Here is a 24,483-nt window from a genome sequence, read left to right as displayed (position 1 = left end):
AGCATCCTCCTTGATAGTAAAAATTAATTTTAATGAACTGTGTCCATGTTAACATTGCCATCTGGAAATACTCACCCTTGGAGAATAGAGCTGGTAGCAAACAGTTTTTCAGCATTATTGGTAAATATACATGATCTGATGGCTGGAAGTGGAACTTAGATGTATTCAGCCTTCAAACATGATGCACTTATTTCGTAATCAGGGCAACTGGGTTGCATTGCCATAGAAGCTCATAGACTTGCCACTTTATAACTTCAAAATCAAATACGTTACTTTCAAAAATACAAGCTTAATGGACCTTCTAGGGAAAAAAAATTACCACTGCATGTTCTGGAATTCTGTATGCATTGGTGAGTAGAGCTTCCTTTTGTCTCATTAATCTAGAAATTTGTCTTCCAGATGGGTTTCTCTCTCCCCACCACTCTCACCCCTATTTTTCTGGAATCCACAACATAAATTACAATTGTCTTGATTCAGTCACGGGTTCCTAAATTAACAGGCAATCAGAAGTTAATAAATTATACTAGCAGTTCTCATGAATATGATGTCTTTTTTGCCCAATAAGACCTATCAGTTCTGTGCCATAGAAGGCTAGTAACTTAGCCTAGACTAGAGGATGTGTATTTTTGCTGTGATGAGGTCATCAGTTGTCTCTAAAACATTCATTTTACAATTGCCTTAGTGAGTAGAAATGATCTGATGCCAGATTGCTTGCTCTTCAGCTTCTTATAGTTTAAGGAGAAATTTACACTGAGTTTAAACGTTCTGACTTGGCAAATTTTGGTTTAAGGCTGTCAAACAGAATTATGTCACATCTGATATACGGAAGATTTTGAATGAGCTTTACACCCCTCAGTGTTGCCTTACTGCCAGCCTCAAAATAAAAAATTGAAAGCCAAACTGCTACTGTTGGACAAAATGGCTACAATCCCTGAGCTTTATTCATTCAGAGATTTGCCCCAGGCTGGACTTTTGCCTTGTACTCAAATAAACTAGACTCCAGGAATCATTCTGATCTACTGCCCAGTCAGTTTTGGGTTTCTGAGTGATTAAAAAAATTATCATATGACATGAGCTGCAAAGTAAAAGAAATTGGCCATCCATTTAAGAGGATATTGGAGGGATATCTGCAATAGTCTGTTGGAGGATAATTTTGAGATCCTTTGGAAAAAATATGAGATAGATATGTCCTGTATCTGAACAAGCAAGCCACCAGAACAATAACAAAAGTAAAATTACTTAAAAAATAAAAAAGCTATTCCCTTTCCACTGGTTATAAAAAGCATGGCTTCTTTGAGAGTGCAGAGCAATGTCTATTCAAAGTTTCTATGTCATATAATCCTTACCTTACCATCCAGAGTTGAGGTTTTGCTGGCACTTTTCCTCCTGTCAACAGAGATTTTAAACTTACTGCTTCGTGGTCACTGTGGCCAAGGCAGCCACCAATCTCCACTTCCATCATGAGATCCACTCTGTTGACAAGCAGCAGATCAAGGAGGGCATCTTTCCAAGTCAGCTCCCTTATGACCTGTTCCATAAAGTTGTCATCCAGGCTTTTTAGGAGTCTTCTGGTTCGGATTGTACCAGTTGAGTGATGCTCCAAAATTTCTGACAAGCTGAAGTTCCCCATAAGAACAAGGACACTTGACTTGGAAGTCCTTTAGTTCCTCAAAGAATAATTTGTTGGCATCATTGTCTTGGCTCGAGGTCTGTGGCAGACTCTCCTGATGACATCTGCATTATTTGTTTGCCCCTTGATTCTTACCCAGACACTCTCAACTGTGCCATTGCCAGCTGTGAGCTCCACGTATTCTAACCCTTCTGTTACACACAGTGTCACCCCTCTGCCTCTTCTTCCCTGCCTATCCCTCCTGAAGAGCCTGTAACCATACAACAGGGCATTTCAGTCACAGGTTTCATCCCACCAGGTTTCCCTTTTGCCAGTGATGTCAAGCCTCTGGGACTGAGCCAAAGCTCCAAACTCCTCTTGTTTGTTCCTTGTGCTTCGTGCTTAGTGTAGAAACACTTCAAGTGTGGTACATTGTAGCCAACACCTAGTGAGGCAGATTGAGGTATCCCATTAGTTCTTGTTTTCTCAAGTTTTGGCACACCATCCCATTGCTCATCCCTAGTGAGCCCGGCTTTGTGCTTTTCCCCCTTCCAATCTAGTTTAAGGCTGTCAACAAGCCCCACTAGCACCTATGCTAGAGCTCTTTTTCCCCTCTGAGATCAGTGCATCAGATGTCAGTAGACCACATATTGAGTAGATCATCCCATTGTCAAAATCCCAACATGTTTTGGATTACACCAACCTCAGAGCCACACATTGGCCCGATGGATCTACCTATTCAGTATTATTCCTTAGTACCAAAAGGATCAAGGAAATCACTACCTGTGCTCCTGATGCCTCTATGAATCATCCCAGGGCCCTGAAGTCTCTTTTGATTGCCCTTGGACTTCCCTTTGTTTTGTCGTCACTGCCAGTTTGAACAGCAAATAGCGGATAGTAATCAGAAGGCCTTACTACACTGGAGAGTTTTCCAGTAATGTCCGTTACCTGAGCCCCTGGGAGACAGCAGGCTTCCTTGTGAGTTGTGTCCTGTCCACATATTGGGCTCTCCGTTCACCTCAGAAGGGAGTCTCCTGGTTCACACAGGAGGTCTGGATGTGGGGTACAGGTGGTGTGGTTTTAGGAGGCCCCACTACCCCAGTCTTGCTTTCTAGTTCCAGAGCCTCAATACCTGGTGTAGAAGGTGCCACTACTTCTTATCAGATTCTGAGGAGGAGAAACAATTCTCCCTGTACATGTAGTGACCAGCGCCCATTATCATTAACAGACCCTTGACTAACAGTCCTTTGACTAATCACCCAGCAGGGTTCTGAGTCCACCTGTTTCTCTGCTACAAGAGTCTTGAGATTATAAGCGTCTCCAAAAATAATCGGTCTCTCTCTTTCTTGCTCGTTTTCTTGAATGCTACGTAACCTCTTCCCTTTTTCCTACAGCTCCTTCACCTGGTGACACAGCTCTCAGTGTACTTTCAGCCACGTTCATTGTCTCGTGGTCCCTGGGATGAATTCAGTATAGATTTGTCATGGCACAAGCTGTGGCCATCTCACCTCTCACAGGCCAGAATACCATATTCTGTGGATGTGGAAATATGTAAAAACCTATCAAGTAGAGATCAAGGCAGGGATTTCAAATTTTGAATTCACCTCTAACTCAGTGCTGACAATCACCAGTTCAAACAAATCACCAATGTCCTTCTGTCTCTAAGCAGCCTCTGAAACTGTTTTACCTTTTAATTTCAGTTCCCGAATACCCATTGCTTATTGACTTCAGCTGAAATTAGGTTCTTATCATCTTTGAGATATAAAGAACTTGTTAAAATGGAAACCTTTACCTCATTTCAGAAGCAAGAGAATTTCAATCATTATCTTTGCTTATACCATCCTTTGAAATTCAAATGTGAAGCAAGAACCCTGCAGCATTATGAGCAAAACTGAGCAATGCTGGTTTAGCCATATCCATACACTGGAAGGAAAAATACCTTTTAGAGCTGTGTGAAAACCAAGGTATATGGAATGAATGCTACTAATAGGGGACTGTCTAAATGACTCAGGATGAGAACAGGAGACAAGAAAATCCAAATGCTGAAAAAAGAATTAGGGAGGAAGAGGTATATTTCAGAAAGTCAGGAAAGCAAATGGAAGTAACAGTCATGTGAAGTAAAAGCTGTAGGAGAGAGGAGGGACAGTTAGGTATTTTATCAATTCAGAGGAGGAAGAGAGCAGGAACTGCAAAGGAGATGGAATATTTGCAGGCTTGAAAAAATCACACTGTTGTGAGATACATGAAATTAGGTGGTGACAGAAATGTAAGGTTGTTTGAGTGACAATGCAGGAGAAAGGAAGATAAAAAAGCAGCAATTAGATTTTAATTTAAAAGCTAATTATGACCCCTCCATTTTAACAATAATGAATATGCTTTCTTACTAAGTATTGTTTTTGATGGATGAGGGTTTCATGTATGAAGCTAATGAATAATAATATTTATATTTATTTAAAAATTAGTTAATAAATATTGGCCTTAGTTATTAGCTAGTACAGTACTCCTATTGATATTTTTCATTAGTAATACCAGTTGGTTTTATATGCAAAAAGTAAATGTGCCTGTGTCTAGACTTCACCATTTGGTAATGTGACAAAATGCCATTGATCACCTTGTAGTTGCTGGATCGCATCCAGTTCAGGTTGGTAATTGAACAAGCTCATAACTATTTAGTGACCCAAATGAAATAAATTTCATGTCCATTCAGGCCCCAGTAAGCCTACGTGTCCTTTTAAAAAGCTGTCATTTATTTCTTAAACTAGTTTTATTTATTAAAGGTAGTTTTAAGAATTTCTGATGGAACAGAGGGGAAATACCTCTTAAACTGTCACTGCAGTGAACTCTTCAGGGAAATTATTTCAGTCTCAAAGTTTGTTAATCTGGCATCATTCACAAAAGCTACAATCACATGGGAAGCAGATCTTGTCTCGGAAGAATTTCTGTACAGTTTCTATAAGTCTTTGCCTGTGGTTAAAGGCTTAACAGGTACCATTTGGAATGATTCATGTGGTCTGGTGAGCTGTAAAAATTGTTGGTTCCTACTGTAAATGGCAGTGTGTGCAAGACACCTCTTCAATAATGTAATATTAATTTTCTTTCTGCTTCAAAAATACTTTGACACCTCTTTCTTTTGGCTTAGCTGCCTTCTTGAAGTTCTTGACAGTAAAAGGCATGATGTAGCTCGTACCCCCACAGTGGTTCTTGTTTCACAGAGAGAGAAGAGTTTGCCTCTAGAATATCCAGCTCATCAGAGCATAAAGAGCAGCTTACTAGAGGCAAAAATCATAACTCTAAGGTAGCCAGACAAGGAAAGTTGAAAAGGTCACTAAAATTGCTGGCCCATGAAAAGAGAGAATAAGGGTGCTGGGTATGGAGAAGAGCAGATAAGACATGATACTGTTTTCAGTGGACTTCAGGATGAGAAAACCGCTGTGCTTCTGTGTGCTGAACTAAGCACTTCTAACTAACCAGAAGGAAGTGTAGGAACAGAACAGATCAAAAGAAGTGAGAAAAGTGAGAGAAAAGCAATAAAGCAATAAAGCAAGCCCAGAAATTTAACAGAACCTAAACTGGAGAGTGAAGACTCTAGTCCCCTGTGCATTTCCCCTTTCTTTCTATTTCTAAATACTTTCTTCAGCAACAAGGCTCTTCCATATTGGCATTTCCCCCTGCTGGGTGCCACCCCCACAGATATGTCCTGGAGTGTCCATGGTGCTGAGCCTGCCCTACTTCCACAGCAGCACCAGGCAGAACCTTGGCCTCAGGCTGGATGTGTGGCCTTCATTTTGCACAAAGCTGGCCTGCCTTAGCTGAAGAAGATCATTGCTCAGGGGCTGTGCTTTGGTGACATGCCCTGGTTTCTTAGGATTATTGTACTTTTTGGTGGACTGTATCAGTTGTCAAGTGTGGGCCATTTTGTAGAATGATTATGCCACCTGCTTTTGAGGAAGGTCTTCCTCAAACATGTCCAGGACATTTCAGCCCTAATATCTGTTTTTGCAACGTTCCCTGTCTTGCTGGAAGACCATGCTTCCGTCACCTAGGGGTTGATACTCTATATTCCAATTCCAATGACCAAACAGGACAGCTGGAGAACATGTCTCAGCTGTCTTTTCATTTCTTATTAATGTGCTTGAGAATACTTAAGTTGATGTGCAAAGTTAAGGCAGATAAATAGCGTTCTTTGTATCTTAATGCAAACAGTTGGAATTCTGGTGGTAGACGTTTGTCTTTATTAAGACTTCTGTTTGCTTTTTCAAATGCCAAAAGCTCTTATTTTATGAGTTCAACAAATAAAAGAATTTGGACATAATTTGAAAACTCTGCTCTATTGTTTGTTCCATGGTAAAAAAATGCCTTTTCTTCACCATTTAATTTACTATATAAAAGCATCATCCTATGTCAGTGACAGCTAAAAGAATAAATGAAAAGAAATCCTTTGTATTTCCTCCCCAGGAAAAGGATATGTTTTTCCTTCCTTTTCCAGACATTCCAAGTGTTCATTTAATCACTGCACAGCCACAAAATAAGGTGGGTTAAATACAGAAGTTGCTAAATAAACCAGATTATTCTGCCACACTCTATTTGACCTACATACAAATCATGTTCCCATTCCAATGGAAGACAACCAGACTGTAGCAAGTCCATTTGGGATAAAACTAATTTTTGCTAATATGGGCTACTCAAATATTTTAAAAGAAATATAACTTTCCAATTTTGGAAAAGTTTTATCTATGCAAAAGTAAATCTTATTTTTCATTTCAGATGTGATTCAGTATTAACTGAAGTAGGTCATGCTTTATTTTGGGTCAATGAATGCCAAGGCAATTACTGTAATTACTGAGAACTATAGTTGCATCTTAGTTTAGTTTTGACTGTATTTTTCAACTACAGTCTTTTATTGTGGCTCTTCTCTTTGTTTGTAAGCTTTGGAACTACTTTTTTGCCACACCATGCAAAAGAGACAGACATCTGTATAAGCTGCAGGCTCTTCTTATTTCCATTATGTCAAATTCATTTTGAAGTTAAGCATCAGAAATTGTGCAGTCAAGTTCATTCTGGGCCAGGACATCAGGGCTGTGCAGTCAAGCTCAGAACAGCTACTTTGCTTATTTTATAATCCTTCTTAAAGGAACTGAGCCCAGTTATACTAGAAAAAACAAACAAACAAAAAATCCAAACAAAAACAAAACAGAAAACCACACAAAAAAAGCCCAACCACCTTTGATATGTACTAACTCTCCTGTCTACACTTACAACTTTTTCTGTGGGTTTTTTTTATTGATAATTCTTAATATAAACAATCTCAAATTAACTGAAAGCAGTAATTGAAATCAGATTTAACATTTTGCAGTAAAATAACAACAGGGAAAATGTCACTGCATACATTAATAAAGGACACTATATTAAGACATTATTTTGGAAGAAGAGCCAAGACAGAGTATAATTTGTTTTATTCTTTCAGAACTCTTGTTCATTTTGGTCCAATGGTAAAAATTTGACTAAAACATATAAATTAATGGTGCCTTTCATCAAGATTTAATATTGCTACATGAATACGCCTTTAAATTTTTAAATATTGGCAAAAGATAACCAGAAATCAAGTTAGCATCCACTCTTCTTGTTCTTTACAAAGTCAGAGTAGGTTGTAAGTAATTTCTAAATTTAACACCTATTATTCTACAGTAAGAATCTGTTACTGCTGGTGAGCAAAATAACATGCAAACAGACTTCTACATACCTAATTGGCAATCACTGTTTGATTTTTTTCTTTAGCTCTACATCTTCAAGAGAGAGATCACTGTTTTGACAACCTAATGTAGTCAAGTCATTTACCTGTTCGACATTACTTAACCTGGTTTGTCTAATTTGGTTATCATCTAGATAAAACTTGAAAAAGATAGAACTTATGTGTTATTTTTTCTCTCTGACATTTCTTGCCTGCTTTTTTGATTTCAGCCAGTCAGATCTGTAAGTCCTCCTAAAGTGTCCATCCCTGACTATGTCCTAACAGAAAAGTGAAATTAATTTCAGACAAATTCATTCACTACAGTGTGTTGTGATTGCACCTTAGGCAGTCATTTCTTCTAGAACAAGGTTGCAAAGGGCAGAAAGTAGACAGCTGCTATTTCAGGGGCTTCTTGCTGTTCTGTGGAAAAGTGAAAAATGTTTGTGCGACAACTTCAGTGAAATTCCTGTCTTATATTTATAGTCTTGATGCATTATTAGGATTTTACTTATTAGCTCACATATGCATAGAGCTTTTGTTTCTCCGAGGAGGAGAATGAGCATGTGATTTCCTTATTCTTTAATACATCCTCACCTTTTGTCTATAGAGAGATTATTGAGATATATTAATGATTTTTAAAGCTTCTTTGCTATTAACACAAATCTTACAGACCACAATGTTTCCCTACATTGCCTAAGAAAGGTTTGTGTTGTGAAGATTATAGTCTTCAAGCTTAAGCCTAAACAAAATTAATCTTTTTTTTTTTCTTGGAACCTTCTAACGTTGGCTGGGTGACATCATCTATATACATCTCCCAAACTCAGGGGCTCAGGAATTCGGCAATGTTCTTTAAGCTTTTCTTCTTTCTTGGGACACTCTCCTACTCCAGTTATGAAAAGGAAAAGCACATAGATAAAAACTAAGCTCTCTATTAAAGGAAAGGTGGCTTCAAAATTATCTTCTTCAGAGACACAGAATCAAGCCTGATGTTTCCTTTATGGCATGATATAGGCACTGTGCTTCCTAAATTTAAAGATTCTGTTCAGACTTCCACAAAACTGGGAATATAGTGCTGAGTAAGTGAGTAATTGTAGTGCTGGTACATCTCTGCCCAATGCAATGCAGTATCAAGTGTCATGGCACCATCACTGAGAAAAAGTAGGGCACAGCACCTCTTTTTCTAGAGCAGTAACCTAAACTGTGTTTCTTTCAGGAGGCTGGTCTTCTCCACAGAGGTTGCAAACTAAGTTATAATTGACATAATCTTCCTCTTTAGGTGTTTTCACTGTTGTGCATAAAAATAGATTTTTATGACTATGAAAGTTCTGATTGTCATCTTTGTTCTTTTAGAATTCACTTAATTATTGCCCTCTAAGGGGCTACATTCCTAGGCTGAATTTCGGTTAGTTTTTCCCAGGGGTTTATATGTACAACTTTAATGAAAGTATTTGAACGTTTGTCTCTTTCTTTTTTTTTCTTTTCTTTTTTTTTTTTTTTCACCAGCCATTTATAACAGCCATTGCTTTCAAACATGGAGATGGGACAACTGAGGACTCTCTTGTATAGAAAAATTATGATGTTTATTATATTATATTTGCCTTATGCTCAGAATTTCTGAGTACAGTCAACAGTTCCACAGTATCATGTAGTCTTCTGGGTCAGAAACTGTGGTATCGATTGGGCTTAATACTATTGCTATCACGAATCAGTTTTTCTAAGAGTAATGGTCTAAACATTGTTCACATACTAGTAAGGACTAGATTTTGTCATGCAAATATGCAGGAAACTTTTGGTCAAGAGGGTGGTGAGACACTGGCACAGGTTACCCAGAGTAGTGGTGGATCCCCCATGCCTGGAAACATTCAAGGTCAGATTGGTTGGGGATGTGAGCAGCATGATCTAGTTGAAGATGTCCCTGCTCATCGCAGAGGACCTTTAAAGAACCCAAACTACTCTAAGACTCTTATGATTTGATGGTAAATAATAATTGTATTCCCAAAACATCACATTCTCTAAAATTTGAAAAAAGAAGCAAAATAAGACTGAGCAGTTTCTAAATGTTATGGATCAAAATTAATATATTCATCACAGACTTCATAGCTGTTATTTGTAAAGTTCTATGGAATCAAATTTATTTTTCTAAGCCATGAGGAGTTGTTAAAATTTAAATAAAATAAACACCATGTTTTCAATATGGGCTTAGCCATCTTGTGACAGTAGTTGATAAACACAAATAGTTGCTGTAGCTGATAATTTGGATCTTGTGTTTTGACACGTTTACCTGTTAAATCTATGGCATGGTTCTCTTTCCTTCCTTGCCCTTTTTTTCTTTTTTTGAACAAACAGAAATGGATTTCTGTCCTGCTGAGGTTGTTATATGTCAAAAGTTTCCTGTTCTTTGCTAAAATATTATGAACCGGAAACCTGTAGAAGTGAGAGGATGGACAGATAAATACATAAATAAATAAATAAACAAATAAATAAAGGAAATCTCACACACTTCAGCATAGCTAGACAATAACACTCCCACTGGAAAGCAAGATTCAAGTTATTGGAGCAGTTAATAATTCTGTATATGAATTCTATCTTTCCTTGGGATACTGCTGACAAAACATGTAACATCACAAATACAGATCAGAGTTCTGAAACTACCCCTGAGTTTTACGGGTGTATCACCTACTTTGTTCTACTTTTTTCCACTTCCATTGCTTACGCAGCAAAAAATTTTTAGGAAAATGGAACCCTATGGAAAGATCTGTGAATGTTGAACAGGCAGTTTTGGAGAAGCTGTGTCTGATAAAAACTCCATTGCTGTCATGTGCAAGATATGGGGATATTTCTACGCAATAGTAGGAGTGTTTGCATTAACAGAAAATAGTAGATGGCTTTTTTGCTGTGAAAGTTCTCCAACCAGCAGATTTTGTTAGACAAGCTCTATGTTTCTCCAGTTTTTCCTGATGCTGCTGACTGGGCTTGCAGAGTTGGGCTGAAGGAGCAGTTTCTTTGCTTGTAGTATTCTACAGTGCCCTTCAAGCACCAGGGAAAATTTATCTTTTGAACTTGTATATTAAATGATATTGATTGATGAAGAGATAACAAATAATATTAACTCAGTAGAGCAGGAAAATCCCAAAAATAGGATAAGCATAGTCAAGCTATGCTGTGTATGGTACTAGTGCATATCTTCATGGGCTGTCATAGGTAATATCCTCTCAACATTTGTGATTTTGTACTTTTACTGTTGCATCTGGGCTATCTTGCCTTTACATCTGGCAGATATTTACAGAAAAACCCCACTTCTTTCTGTCTAATGCTGAACTACTCAGACCTGTTGTTGTTTTTCTTCCATCCATAGGTGAACGGTATTGATCTTCGAGGTGCTACCCACGAGCAGGCTGCAGCTGCGCTCAAAGGAGCTGGGCAGACGGTAACAATCATAGCACAATACCAGCCGGAGGGTAAGTAAAATAACAGACTTAAAGACATATGGTAAAAGAGAAATGCTTTGAAGCCACTCATTTAACAGGATGAGGCTGTTGTAGATAGCGAGTTTCCCAGCTATGGTCAGCAGTCATCTGGAATGAAAATTAAAGTGACAGTTCTGTCCAAAGGAAATAGACTTATTTTTGTCACAGATTTGCCTTTTAGAAGTATTTTATGCAACTATAAGAGCTGTCTTTAAATGTGCATATAATAAGACAATAATCAACATTTAGTTAATCATTATATTCTTGGTAGTGCTCATTTTATCTTCTCCTCCTGGAGACAGGTAGTGCAAAAGATAGTTTAAGAAAGAACAGAAATTCTAATCTGACTGTTTAAAGGAAAAGATAAATGCTTCCTGCAGAATGTATAGAGCTTCTCACTATTACTTTTGGATGACAGTTTCCTTGTACCTTCAGGGAAATTACATCTGGATAACAAGTACATAGTAGGGAAAATGACAACTTTCTAAATAAAAGCATCAATGGGAAATTCAGCAAAATGTCAGTTATTTAAGGTGGGATGTACCTTATCCAAATTTTGCTGTCTAATATTTAGCTTTCTAGAGGTTAAGCTAGTTTCAGTGGGAAGAAGTCATCACTGATTGATTTGGAGTTCAGAATTAAAGGGCAGAACTTCTTCTTGCTGTCCATGAGCAATGACTCAAATCACTATCTGCGATTCTCAAGGAATTTGTGAGATGATTACTTTCTGATAGGAACTAAAGATGATTTTCCTCTGCAGTCGTTGCTACTTCGGAAGTTTTGCCAGATTAATTCACAGGTATCTGTGAAGACTTGCTGGCATCGTGTTATCAGTTTTCAGTAAACAATTCTAGCTCAGTTCACAAGTCCTGCTATGACCTGTTAACACAAGCTGTTGATTCTGCCTGATTGTGCCCAGCCTAGGACACATGTAGGTCTCAGGTGAAACAATAGCTCTATTAACATGCTCAGCCAGTCAGGTTTCTTTCAGGGAAAATGAATTAGTACTGCCAGAATTTATCCAATATAATATTTTCTTTTGTTTCTCTGGATCCTGATGATGGCACACAAAGAGAAAAACAGCTGCTATTTTAGTCAAATGTACAGTTGTGCTTCAGATCTGGAATCAAGCACTCATTTATTAGTTTATCTTCACTTGAGTCACCAAACAGAATACATTAGGCTGTACTAAGAAATGCACAGATGAGAGCAAACAAAATTTAAATTGTCTATCTTTATTTAAATAAATGGAACATATTAACATGAAAATGCTTAAGTGATAATCAGAGTTATTTCAAAGAAAAAGTATTGAAAAGCAATTCCATTACAGATAGCTATCCACACTGGATTCAGAATGAAACCATGTTCCTATTAGTTCCGGCAGTCTTGTTTGCTGTCTGGTGATTTTATACTGCAATTATCACCATGGTGTCTGAGCACTTGTAGCAATCACTGGCATTTCACAGTTGTTCTATGCCATTGTTAATACACAAAAAAGTACAGTGTTTGACAGCTTCTTCCCATTTTAATTGAACTTTTGGTAGACATACTTTTCCCCTACATTTTAGAAGCTTTATACTGTGTCAGGTTCAGTTTTGGTGAACATGCAATTCAAATGATGCTGATGAAATCCATCGAGTATTATATTGCATATTTATTCCATTTTTCCTCTGACATTGCTCCATTCACCAAAAACCCTGTTGAGGGCAGACTAGTCCTGACTACATGACTTCTTGTTAGTGAAGCAAAGCCAGTTTTCTGTTTCAGCTAAATAGCTCAAAACACACCAAAGAGAGTGAAGCTTGTGAAGAACAGGGCCCAAAAGTTGGCCTATTTATAGTAAATGATGGAATCTTTAAAGGTAGTGACAGTATACTCACCAATTGTCCAGCATGTGTTATCCTACTGCTGAAGTATTTAAATTTAATCTGAGGTGCTGGTTAATGCAAACTGTGTAAATCAGATGTGAAATTATTTTTCTTTATGGAAAAATCCCTAAGAGCAAAAAAAAGATAAAACAATTTTGAAGCAATTATTTAAGTAACCTTTCACAGAGAATTATTTAGGGATTTATAGATCACAGCAAAAGGCAAACACTCCATGAAAGGATAAATACCTCTTTTATTCTAAAGGTATTGCAGAACTCTTTTTGTCCTTTCTTTCAAATTTATACCTGATTTTGTATTTACTGTATCTCCTATTTTCACATATGTTGGAACACTGACATAAAATAGAGTCTTTAAACTGTACAGCTCTGCTTCCTGCAGAGGTTTCCCACTTTAAAACAATTCTAAAATTTATAAAGTACATAAGCAAAGTAGGCCTGTAAGTTGATTCTTCCATTTTCACACTGGAAATTCTGAGCTGCTGTTACTACAGCTTCGGGTTTTTTGGGGAGATCCAAGAACAGCCACTACAAATATTACCAGTATGTTTTTTAATCTTTTACAGATTATTTCCAGGCTTTAGGTGATGTTGCAAACAAAAGCTTTCAATGAAACCTTTAGCTATTGATATTTCAAGTATTGAGCGATGATGATAAAAGTACCAGTCTATACTACAAGCCAGCTGATGTTTAGTAATTAAAATTGTGAGTAGAAAAAACGTATGCTCCAATAATTTAGTATTTATGCGGTAAAGAAAAGTTTACAGCACATTTGTCTTGGCAATTTCTCCAAAAACTAATATAATGCTATGCTGTGGGAAGAAAATTAGGTGAATACTGTAGAAACAACTTTCAAAGTTTGAATGACCCTCTCCTGTTTCTAACAGAAGTTCATCTAAGCCTCGTATGAACTCCCCTCACATCTATATGTAGAGACTTTGCACCAAATCTCATGAGAACGGTAACTCCTGCAAAAAAAAAAACTAGTGCTTGCCATCAAATAGATTTTGTCCTCAGTATTATGACACTTCGTTTTCTCATCCTGTCTGTAATACACGCAGGCAGAGATGAGCTCAGATAAGACAGAGTAGCATCACATTTTTTAAAATGCTCTCAGACCCGTGGTTAGTGATGATGCTCAGCTGAACCATGGTGGTTGTCCCTCAGAAGAAAGTAATCTTGGTGAAAATTCTGTAAAAGAGCACAGATACTGTGGGCAAAGGGAGAATAAAAGATACAAGCGGTGATTTCATGTGAAGGAGTCGAGTGGAAATATAAGGGATAGTATAAAAAATGAAGAAACAACTCCTCAGTTCTTTTGCTCTTCAGTCTCTTTTTTCCTCACTTACACTCACCACCTTTATTTCTCTCATCTCTCTGAGAAATAGAAAACAGAATTATGAAAATCTCAACAGAAATGCAAATTCCAGGAAAAAATTATGGAAAAATTATTAAAAGCAAGAGGAAAACAAATCACAAAAATTTTAAAATCAGAGCTCAGCAGTAAGAGTATGTATTTAGGAACAGCAGCCATAACTCTGGGTTTTTTTAGTGATTCATTACTTTTATTTTAAAAATTGAAAATAACCTGTGTACTGTATATTATGTACACATGTACTGTCTAAATGGAGGTCAAGTAAAGTTAAGCATCATGATCTCTTAATAGTCATTGTGGATGTAGTTCATATGGAGGTTTATGGATGTATTCAGTCTACGCTAACTAGCCCATGCAGGCTTCAGAAAGATAACCTTTCATATTCACGCGAAGCTCAGATCTTCTGCAAATGGTTGATATTAAATTAAAGAGAATTTGAGGACCAAAAGCTACTTAGAACAGAATTAGAATAGGAACTTATTGCTTATATTTAACTTTGCACTCCAATATTTAATATTCTTGGAAGCATTTTAACTTTTCTTCCACCTTAACAACTCTCAGATCTCTTTTAAAACATTGTACAAATATGAAGCCAGTGCAAAATAAAAACTTAAGCCTGGAAAATACTCTTAGGGTGGAACAGTATGGCCCTATTAAAAAATTTAGTAGATATTAAAATGGGAATATATACCACACAGAGAAACACATTTTGCACTTCCGGGTTTATATTCAGAACATATTTTGATTTTAATGGTAACAGTGGTAAACTATAGCCCAGCATGGAAGGAGTTAAGAAAAAAAAAAAAATCACATTTTGTCAGTTAAAATAAAATATATTTTTTAAGGAAAGTGAACTTTGGTTGAAATAGTGACAACTTGTCCTGAAAGACACAGCTTCAGATTGGGACAGACAGAATACTGAAGCTGCTAAAAAGCTTTATTTTAGTCTCAGATGTTTACATTCCTTCCCCCCTGCAGCAGCGTGAAAGGGTAAAGTGAGATTTTTGCAAAATGTTCTCTGCCAGTGGTCTGCAAGCTGAGCCGAGCTGTGCTGCATTGCAGTAACTCTGCAGCTACTGCCTCGCAACAGTCCCTGGAAAACTGTTAAACTGCTAAGAACTTCCATGTGCCTTAAATCTTTCAAGCAGGCCAATTAACTAGCTCTCTAACTAGCTTGCCTATAGGAAAAGCATTCATTGATTAGTTTGATTAATGCACCTGACACTGAAGGGGTTAAAAAGGTGATACAGTGAGAGAGTTTCTACTTTACGGCTGCTGCTTGGTGGCTCTGCTCTCTGCCTGTCATGAGGTGAGTAGCTGAATTTTAGATACAGGAAGAGTATGAGAGGGAGAGAACTGTGACAGGCAGCGCCTGTCCTTGCAGGCGTTAGCTAAGGAAATTTCTGAAGAGCTGCACCTAAACATCTCCCTGTAGCTGTGGTACTGAATTCGCTCTTTAGTTCTTTTGCTCCTGAATCTGAGAGGCTCCAAAATGCATTGAAACAAACTAAACTTTCATAACCAGCCCTAGCTTTTATGAAAGCATACCCCTGTCTTACACATTTGTCTGACCTGCAGGTGCATGAGTTCTGCTCTTTTTGAAAATATCAGAAAAAAATCCAGGGGTCATTTTTGCAGGTCTCTGAAGTCATAGATAATTTTTAGCTCTTTCCCCCTTTTCACTCCCTGTTCCTACCTCAAAATACAAACACTTGTCTCCTGTTTTGGTGCAACAGTTACATAAATTTTTGATTCAGACATTTAACCTTTCCAGATGCCGTGGGAATTAGGTAGATAGAAAATACATAGAAAGAATAAGTAATTGTATTTATTCATCTTTGTCTGGAACATTTCTGTTCTTTGAAATGTGAATAGTCATGTTATAAGATCCCTTTTCCCCAGCTGTTGAAAATCAATGTAGCTTAATTACTTGGATAAAGTTGAATTACAGCAGTTGACTTTCATCTGGAAGCCACTGTATCCAATTTGTAAAGAATGCGAGATATGGGGTTATGTTTCATACATGTGACTTAAAGAACATAACATAATCTTAGAAAGGCCAAGGTGGATCTCACCAAAGGCCCAACTGAGGATCCAGTTTTCAACAGGGGCCAACAGCTTAAGGAGAGGAGAAAGAATAGGACCATATACATATTTGCACTGTGTACTGTCCTACTGACTAGGTGGGGTGAAAAATTCTCTTCTTGCCTCAGGTGGAAAATACCACCACTATAAAGATTCATAAAAGCAAAAAAAGCTTTAGAGGTATGTTTCATAGATTTTCCTGCTGAAGTTCGGTGAGCAGATTTTGTTGAGAAGCTTGGTCCATTTTTTTCAATTAGGAGCACTGAGAAAGATGGAGTAATATAAACAAGGAATCTCAACATTATGGTAATATATATATTTTTTTCCCCCTTGTATTTAAACAAGTTTTTTTACTTCAAGAGAAGAAACATCATTACAAAACAGAGAATTTTTTCTTTCAGATCCTAATTTACTGATAATAGATGATAATATTTTATAATACACCAAAGTTCTCCTATGCAGGAGATAAAGACTCCTTAAAGTAGCAGTATTAAAAGCTGCTTATTTTACCCCTCTTTTTACTGTGGCATCTCCAACTCTACTGTTTGCTTATTCACCCATAAAGCTTTTTAATGAGCTACAGAATAGTAAATTGTTTTCTCCAGCTCATGAAATGCCAGGCCTATACCTCCTAGATCAGGTTGCTCAGAGCCCCCACCCAACAACCTACTTTGAATGAATGTCATACCATCCCCATACCAGGGATGGCATGACAGATGATGCTGTCAAAACTAGTTCTCCTTCTTATAATTTTAACATATTTTGCTTCAACAAAAATGCCAGAATTCACTTAGCAAGAGATTTCCTCTCCTTTGCAGAATTTTTTACGTACATTAGGATGTTTAACAGGGCTGTGTGACTGCAATACACAACTTCATGTAGTGGACCAAATGATATTTGTGTGTTCAAAGCTAATACCTGACAATTAAATTAATCCTTGAGTGTTCCAAGTTATGTCAGCACTTAATATACAGGGTTGAGATTGCTGAGATTGGTATTTGCTGCATTTCTTTCCATCTAGTAAATACAACTTTCCTACCCTCAGGACAAATGCAGCAGTGCCAAGATAAGACCCACTTGTGTGGCCACGTAAGATCTTTACCTTAGGTGTAGCTTTTGTGCCCCTAGTTGCTGCATACTATTTAGAATATACTGCTTTTATTTTTACATTGTTGGAAAAAAGTCTCTAAGTTTATCTCATTGAAAGTTTCATGCTATCTTTACTTCAATAAAAAGCCCTAAAGTATATTTAAAATTAAAAGAATGGTTTAAAAGTCTCCCTGATCCACTTTCAGAGTATCTTCTCACATCGCAGCATTTCTGTTTGCCTGAGCTGTCCTCACCATGGCTTCCACTCTTCTGCAGATTAACTCTAGTCCCTAAGTGACTCTGCCTGTGTTCATGGGCATTGCCCCAGCATGGACAGATATTTCTGGGGCTCTTCAGATGCCACAGCTAAAGAAGCACCAGGGATTACAAATGTTTTTGTAAAGTCAAGCCTTCATAGGCTTCTTCTAAGACACAAAAGGTTACATTTTAATTCCTCTGTTAAATTTAAAGATCACGGTAGAATTACATAATGTAACCCGTACAACACTGAGCATTTTATAAAAAGCAGAATTCTAATTTTTTTTTTTCAAATGTCAAAAAATGTCACTATGCATGAAACAAGTTTTGGATATATTTTCTTAATAATTTATGCAGATTCATTTGTGTTTAATGTAGTCATCCCTGTCTGCTAGATTGTATTTGCTGTTTCCTTACAGACTCTAGAGCTTTCTCATTTCCCATTTTCATAAATGTTTCAGTTTAAGTGCTTATTCTTTCATTGAGTCATGTTTGACTCTTGTTTCAATCAACAGTCTTCTTCATTAAAGAATATACAGTTGTCAAAGCCAACTGTAGGGAATTGTGCAGGGACGCGTGATTTCTTTTAAAAACCCATCTTTTTTTCTTTTCATTTTAAATGTGAAAACATGAAGTTATGTGGTTGTGGTTTTTTTCCTTGTAGTTCTTTCATGAAGTTTCATTTATAGTGCAGGTTTAGGTGTTGTTCATATGCAGTCTTCTGTGCTTAGTTATATTTATATACACACGGAAAAATGTATCTGTTAAATCTTCATGCTAGAGATTATGAATTACTTTTCTTTGACAGTTTATTAATTAAAGTTTAGTATTTTCCACTTTTTGCATTTTTGTTAAGGTAATCATTAATAAGTCCTGTTGGGAATTCAAATAAGGAGTTGATTTTCTCTTTGCAACAGCTGTTAGGTTTGCAGCTGCTAATTTAGCTGTTATATATGGGCTACAATTTCTTCCCATTTTTCTTCCTTGTTTTAGAGTTCACTAACATGAAATCCCTTTCCCCTGTGGTTTTGCACTTACCTGACAGTTTTTCAAAAAACAAGACTTTCTTTCAATGGCAAAGACATGTAAGGATTTGTGTCCTGGCCTTTTTAAAGGGGGTATACTGCTGAGTGAGCACAGGGGAGCCCAGGGATAATTCACTTCAGAACCAGCATTTCTTATTGTGCTTTTCAGGTGAAAAAAAAAAAAAATGCATTCCATGAAAAAGAAGTTTTGTGTTTACTTTCAATTTTTACTTTTTAAGCAATAAGTTTTACCAATGCTTTTGCTATTTTAATTCTTTCCCAGTGACATCATTTCATACATCATTTGACTTGAGAAGCTCATGTTTATTTCCGTTTATTTATTTTAAAATGTGTTCTCTTTTCCTTCTTTTTGACTTTTGCACTTTGTAAAGACATAGTTTATTATTTGTTTTGCTTTTCAGTTACCTTCAGCATCATATTTTTTTTTCCTTGTTTTCTTACATTTAGTATGTCTGTCCTATCTTATTACTATTGTGTCTCCAAGTCTTCATTGTGTCTTACACAACTTCAGTGTTAGAGATTGTTATGGTAACTAGTAACTGGCCCTGGGTGACTGGTCTATTAAAGATGCTGAAGATTCTTCACAAAAATATTTTTTATCCAAACAGTTTAACATGTTTTATTATATTAGAGTGTAGAAACCTGCTTTTCTCTGCCTTCAGGTGAATTACTTTATATAGAGACATGACTGAAAATACAAAGTAGTTCATTAGCTGGATGAAATTCCACAATATAGTCAATACTACTAATGTTCATATGCTTAAAATAATATGTACCATCCCCACGTGTTCAGCTTATGTCCTCAGAGAATATAAATACTAAAATTTAGCCATTCTCTGCAGTAATTTATGTAAAAATACTGAGCAAATAAAATGTTTTGGTTTGAAATTATTAGTATATTCTCCTGGTGTTTCCTAGTGAGCTACTCTTGAATCTGTGGAAAAGAAAAAAATTTAGTCTAACTTTCAAATCTATCCTCTAAGTTCAAGGTGCATTTGCATCAGTGTTTAATTAAAAAGAAAAATTGAAGAGAGAATTTCTGGTGTCACGTTCTTTGCTTGCAAAACTTCAGCAAGGGAGAAAGAGCAGCTGTAGGAGATAGTGGTGAGGCTCTGGCACAAGTTGCTCAGAGAATTATTGAAGGCACCATCCCTGGAAGTGTTCAAGGCAAGGTTGGATGGGGCCCTGGGCAGCCTGATCTAGTGGAAGGTCTCCCTGGCCATGGCAGAGACGTTGGAACCAGATGGTCCTTTCCAATCCAAATTGTTCTGTGATTCTCTGTTTGATTCTATGATACAAAGTGATGAAGGTTTCCCAAAGGATGAGGAGATTATCACCTGTTTCTGGAAATGTCATGCTGAGGAAAGACAGCAAGTCTGACAGAAAGTGACAGCTGTTATGATAGCATTGCTAAGTATCACAGGAGACAACGACATAACGGGGATTTTCTTGGCCCAGTGCTGTGGCTGCTGTCAGCACAAAATTCTCAGTGAGTGTTAGGGATAGTCTTTATAATTTATATTTTTAAAGTTTATAGTTCTTGACACATACAGGGACTTACTTTTATTATATTACAGAGCTAGGCAAATGCAAAGAAAAAAGTAATTTTTTTTTCATTACATAAGGCCTTTGACTAAAGCTGCTTGCCCAAGGCCTCTCAATTGAGAGATGTAGTTCTCTCTGAAGTCATTCAGCCTTTGTTGATGAGTCTCTTCTCACCAGCTATAGAGGGAACATCAATGACTAACTTAGACTGGGTGGACAAAGTTAAGGCAAGGTGAATTGACCTCCCCTGGTGTCCTTGGGAGAAGGAGCTGCTAGAAAGTGATATGCATGTAGGAAATGTCTTTCCCCAGCTCAACAGGTGAACCACTAATGAAGGCAGAACTGAGCTCTATGCCTTTGGTTTATCACTGGCCAACAGTTTCTGTCTGCAGTAATTCTTGAGGCAAGATAGTGCAGTCGTTATTTTGAGGCAGGGAGAGAAAAATGGAAAAAATCACAGACAAAGTTGTGATTCCAGTAGAAAAATAACAAAACTAAGAGTTTCAAGGCAAGATAGGAAATTGCAAGATAATTATTTACCTGTAACTTGAATTCTAGATAATTGGTTGGCTGATTTGAATTTATTACCTATGGGTGAGCATGATGGCAGAGTGTGATAAATGAAACATAAAGTGTGCACTGTTTTAACAGAGAGAAACAAACAGGTAGAGGGAAGAGCTACATGGGTGTTCCTAAGAGGTGTACTTGCATGCACAGCTTTTTTAAGGATATCACTTACAACAGTGAATAATTGCCCCGCTCCATGTGCCTTCTTGACTCCAATGTCTGCCTGTTGAGAGTAATAATATGAGGGATCTTGAGTGAAAGTAAACATATTGATTTGAGGTGCACTTAATGGATAGGTGACCATGGCATTATTAAGAACAGAAATACTATTGAGTAGGCTTGTATGCATGCTCACATACACACATATGCATGCAGCCACTGGAAACTGGGGATCAGACTGTAAGAGCTGCATGGGGTCCCTGCAAGAGGTTTCGTCACAGCTGTCATATGCCACACATTCTCAGATTGTAGGTGCATATGAAGGATAAGTAAGAAGTTAAACAGCATCAGATCGCACACCAAGCTGTTCCTGAGATAAAACTCTTTTTCAGCAAGTCAATTCAATGCCTGAGAAAGTCTTTACTACTGAGCTACTTCTACAATAAATTCCCCTATTTCCATTATCCTGATCTAAGTCATTCTTACATTACTTGCCTTTTCATGGCTAAGATGACAGTTGACAAAAGAAGTAAGAATCAGATTTAGACTTCGTTATCAATCTCAATATTTCACTACAGACTCATTAAAAATACTTAATTAATTGCAGAATCATTGAAAGAATGCCATATGTCATGTCAGTTTTAAAAAAACCCTATTTTTGGTGCTAATTTTGAGTAAGAGAACCTTTACATGATAGAAAAATGCACTAAAGTTACAATGTGTCTTTGATTTTATCCTCTGTCACTTCTATGAGTTATTGTATAATAGATAAATTGGAGAACTAAGTGAAAGCTGAAGTAAATGGAATTTTTTTAATTAAATATTAACCACAGTTCATGTGAAGAAATGTTTAAAGATGTTACTTCATTTTAACAAAGTTAAAATTTCCATACATTTTAATCTGAGAATTCATATTCTTTTAGAATCTCTGGTATCTTGAACAGAAGTAATTTTATCCTCTGGTTTCAGGATTGAAGATGGTTTCAGCTATATTATAGACATTTTTTTCTAAGCCAGGTGCTCAAAATTAAGCTCTGAAACAGAAATATCCTGATTTATGTGACTGATCACTTATCATAAAATTCAGTTTAATCATATTTTGCTGACTATCCCCTGACTTGCAGAGACAGGTATGTGGCAATAAGGACTGATATGAAATGAGGACAGGGGAGAGAGCTGAAAAACCTGATACTCTGGCTCTTCTGTCATTTCATTTGTGGAGTGCTGGAAGTTTGTTGTACAACTAGGCACTTTAGTGGTAGTTGTAAGAGGATTTTTTAGTGTGTGTGTGTGTGTGTCTATACTTCTCAGGGTTGCCCTTCTAAACCTCCCATTGTGTTACATGTGTATGTGACTATTTGTCCAAAATCTTTTGTGGACATCCCCACCTCCTTAATCGTTTGAGCAACCTCTGATATAACTTATCAGAGCTATGTCTGAATCAAAATGATCTGCCAACATGGCTTGGAGGGTAAGACATAGGTAGTCCAGCTGGTGTCTCAAGGGTAATATACCTGCATTATTTTTTTCTCTGCAATTATATGCCCTTCACCTCTGCAAAGTGCTCTGAAATTTGCATCTATCTTAGAAATTCAGCCCCTTTATAAATGAAGACAGCTCAGTGTCAGGTAAGTATCTTCTTTATGACGAGTTGTTAATTGCTTTTTAAACTGAAAAAGGTGTAGATTAGATGACAGGGCAAAAATCTATACTCGGAGCGTGGTGAAGCACTGGAACCCAGAGAGGTTGTGGAAGTGTTCAAAGCCAGGTTCGATGAATCTTAGAGCAACCTGGGATAGTGGAAAGTGTCTCTGCCCATGGCAGGGATGTTGGGGCTAGATGATCTTTAAGGTCCTTTCCAAACCAAACCATTCCATGATTTTAACCCTTTTTAGTTGTTTCTAAGCCTATGTCAATATTTAGTACCAGAAGAGAGTTATGTTCTTATAATTCTTGGACTGGATTCAGCAAAAATGTAACATGCAGTTTGTGGTTACAAAAATTCAAAAGCAAAGTGTACTAAACAGGTCCACAGGAACACCAGAGTTTCTGATAGTCAGTGTGTACTAACTCCGTCCTTGATTTTGAATAACCCTCTTCTGATTGTTTTGTTAACACGCACAACCACCTTTAAGGATCAGAAATGTGTATTATGGAATAGCCAGTAATTGTACCTTGAAAGTAAAGAGAGCAATACAAGTGTTAATTATTGGACAGAAACTGTAAGTTTCAATGTTAGAAGTCAATGTGCATTCAAATAAAGAATTCATAAATTAATGTCATTACTCAAAAGCTTTATACACTTAGGACTGTCATAAAATAACCCAAGAAGAGGAGAAGCATTTGCAGCATCATGGAAATAACTGCTGTAAAGAAAAATGCTGACTATCTTAAGCACAGTAACTGCCATATTCTGTCTGATTGGTGCATTCCCCATAAATATTTTATTTCAGATAAAATTGCATCCATTAGTCTGGCAAGTGACTATATGAGATGAGTTTAATTACTGGGAATGAAACATCATCAGTTCTGAGCTAAAGAAACACAGTCCTAACAGAATGTGGGTAGGGGCAGACCTGGCTGGAGCCTGGGCTTCACCTCCAAGCTATTTTCAAGGAAATTAGAAGTGTGGTCATCTGTCTCTTGTTTGAATCCTTTCATAACAGAAATTCAAGGAGTTTTACTAAATTGAGTTTTTCACAAATTCAGCTGGTTTCTCTGGAAATTTTCATCTGTTGAATGAAATACCTCAAAATCACGGGACTTCAGAAAAAGTTCAAATCGCTTCCATCTGAAAGTGCTTCTGTGGTATCTTATGTGTTATACAGTTTAGGTATCTCATATCCACACTTTCTGCTTCTTGCATTGTGCTCACTTCTCCCAGGATATACTCTAGATAAAAGCCCATAATATGCCTCATTGCATGGCTTTAGAGCAGAGTAGAAGTGTAGGAGCACAGCGTATTTTCAATATTTCATATTTTCCAAATGAGAATATTTTCAGTGTCATACCAGAAATATAATAATTTTATTAGAAGTAAGGTAGATAAATCAATTCGGCAAACATGCCCTTCTGAAAAAGGGGTACACCGTCAGGTAACAAGTTGAGTTCATACTTTTTAAGTTGCATTTCATTTCCAAACATGCACCTGTTACCTTTCTGTGATGTTTCAAAATAAGGCTGTAGGTGTTGTAGAGAGGCATGGGAAAATCTGAGGGTACTGATAAGTTAAACAGTATTGTAGGTGATAGGCCTGATCACAAGGTTCAAAAAAAGTATAAAATTAATATTTTGTATATTTATTTGTATTCCCTTTGATGCAAACAAGAGTGGTAAAATAAGGTAGTGGCTTTGTTGATGTTACCAAGTCCATCTCAAATTGAAAATTGCTGGTAACACTTTTTTGCCAGGAAAATCATATAACATTCCCTGCATTGGGATGTTATGCCAGAAGCCCAGATTCAGGTGGCTTAAAGCCAGTGTGTCTTCCAATGTGCCTACCAATACTATATAGTACAGTATATTTATATATATGATATATATAGAGAGAGATGAAAATTATTACATAAATATAATATATACTATATAAATTGTATATTTGTATATATTATATAAATATTGTATTTAATAATATGTTTAATGTTCTCTTTTTGACGATGCCAATACACTT

The 24,483-nt window shown here is 36.9% G+C and overlaps 1 protein-coding gene across 7 annotated transcripts in view; it reads left to right on the top strand.

Annotated features, from left to right (window-relative positions):
- LOC114057774 (disks large homolog 2) overlaps window positions 1-24,483 on the top strand; it is a 496,327-nt gene that overhangs the window by 283,147 nt on the left and 188,697 nt on the right. For all 7 annotated transcript variants that reach the window (XM_027884448.1, XM_027884447.1, XM_027884445.1 and 4 more), the window contains one exon: window positions 10,693-10,795. In XM_027884448.1, coding sequence (XP_027740249.1) covers window positions 10,693-10,795 — 103 coding nt within the window. The remainder of the gene's footprint in view (window positions 1-10,692; window positions 10,796-24,483) is intronic.

This window comes from Empidonax traillii, unplaced genomic scaffold, assembly GCF_003031625.1.
Source record: "Empidonax traillii isolate 1590-97213 ecotype Southwest subspecies unplaced genomic scaffold, ASM303162v1 scaffold146:size911690, whole genome shotgun sequence".
Lineage (NCBI taxonomy): Eukaryota > Metazoa > Chordata > Aves > Passeriformes > Tyrannidae > Empidonax > Empidonax traillii.
The sequence above is the reverse complement of the archived record's forward strand: the minus strand, read 5'-3'. Positions and strand labels throughout refer to the sequence as shown.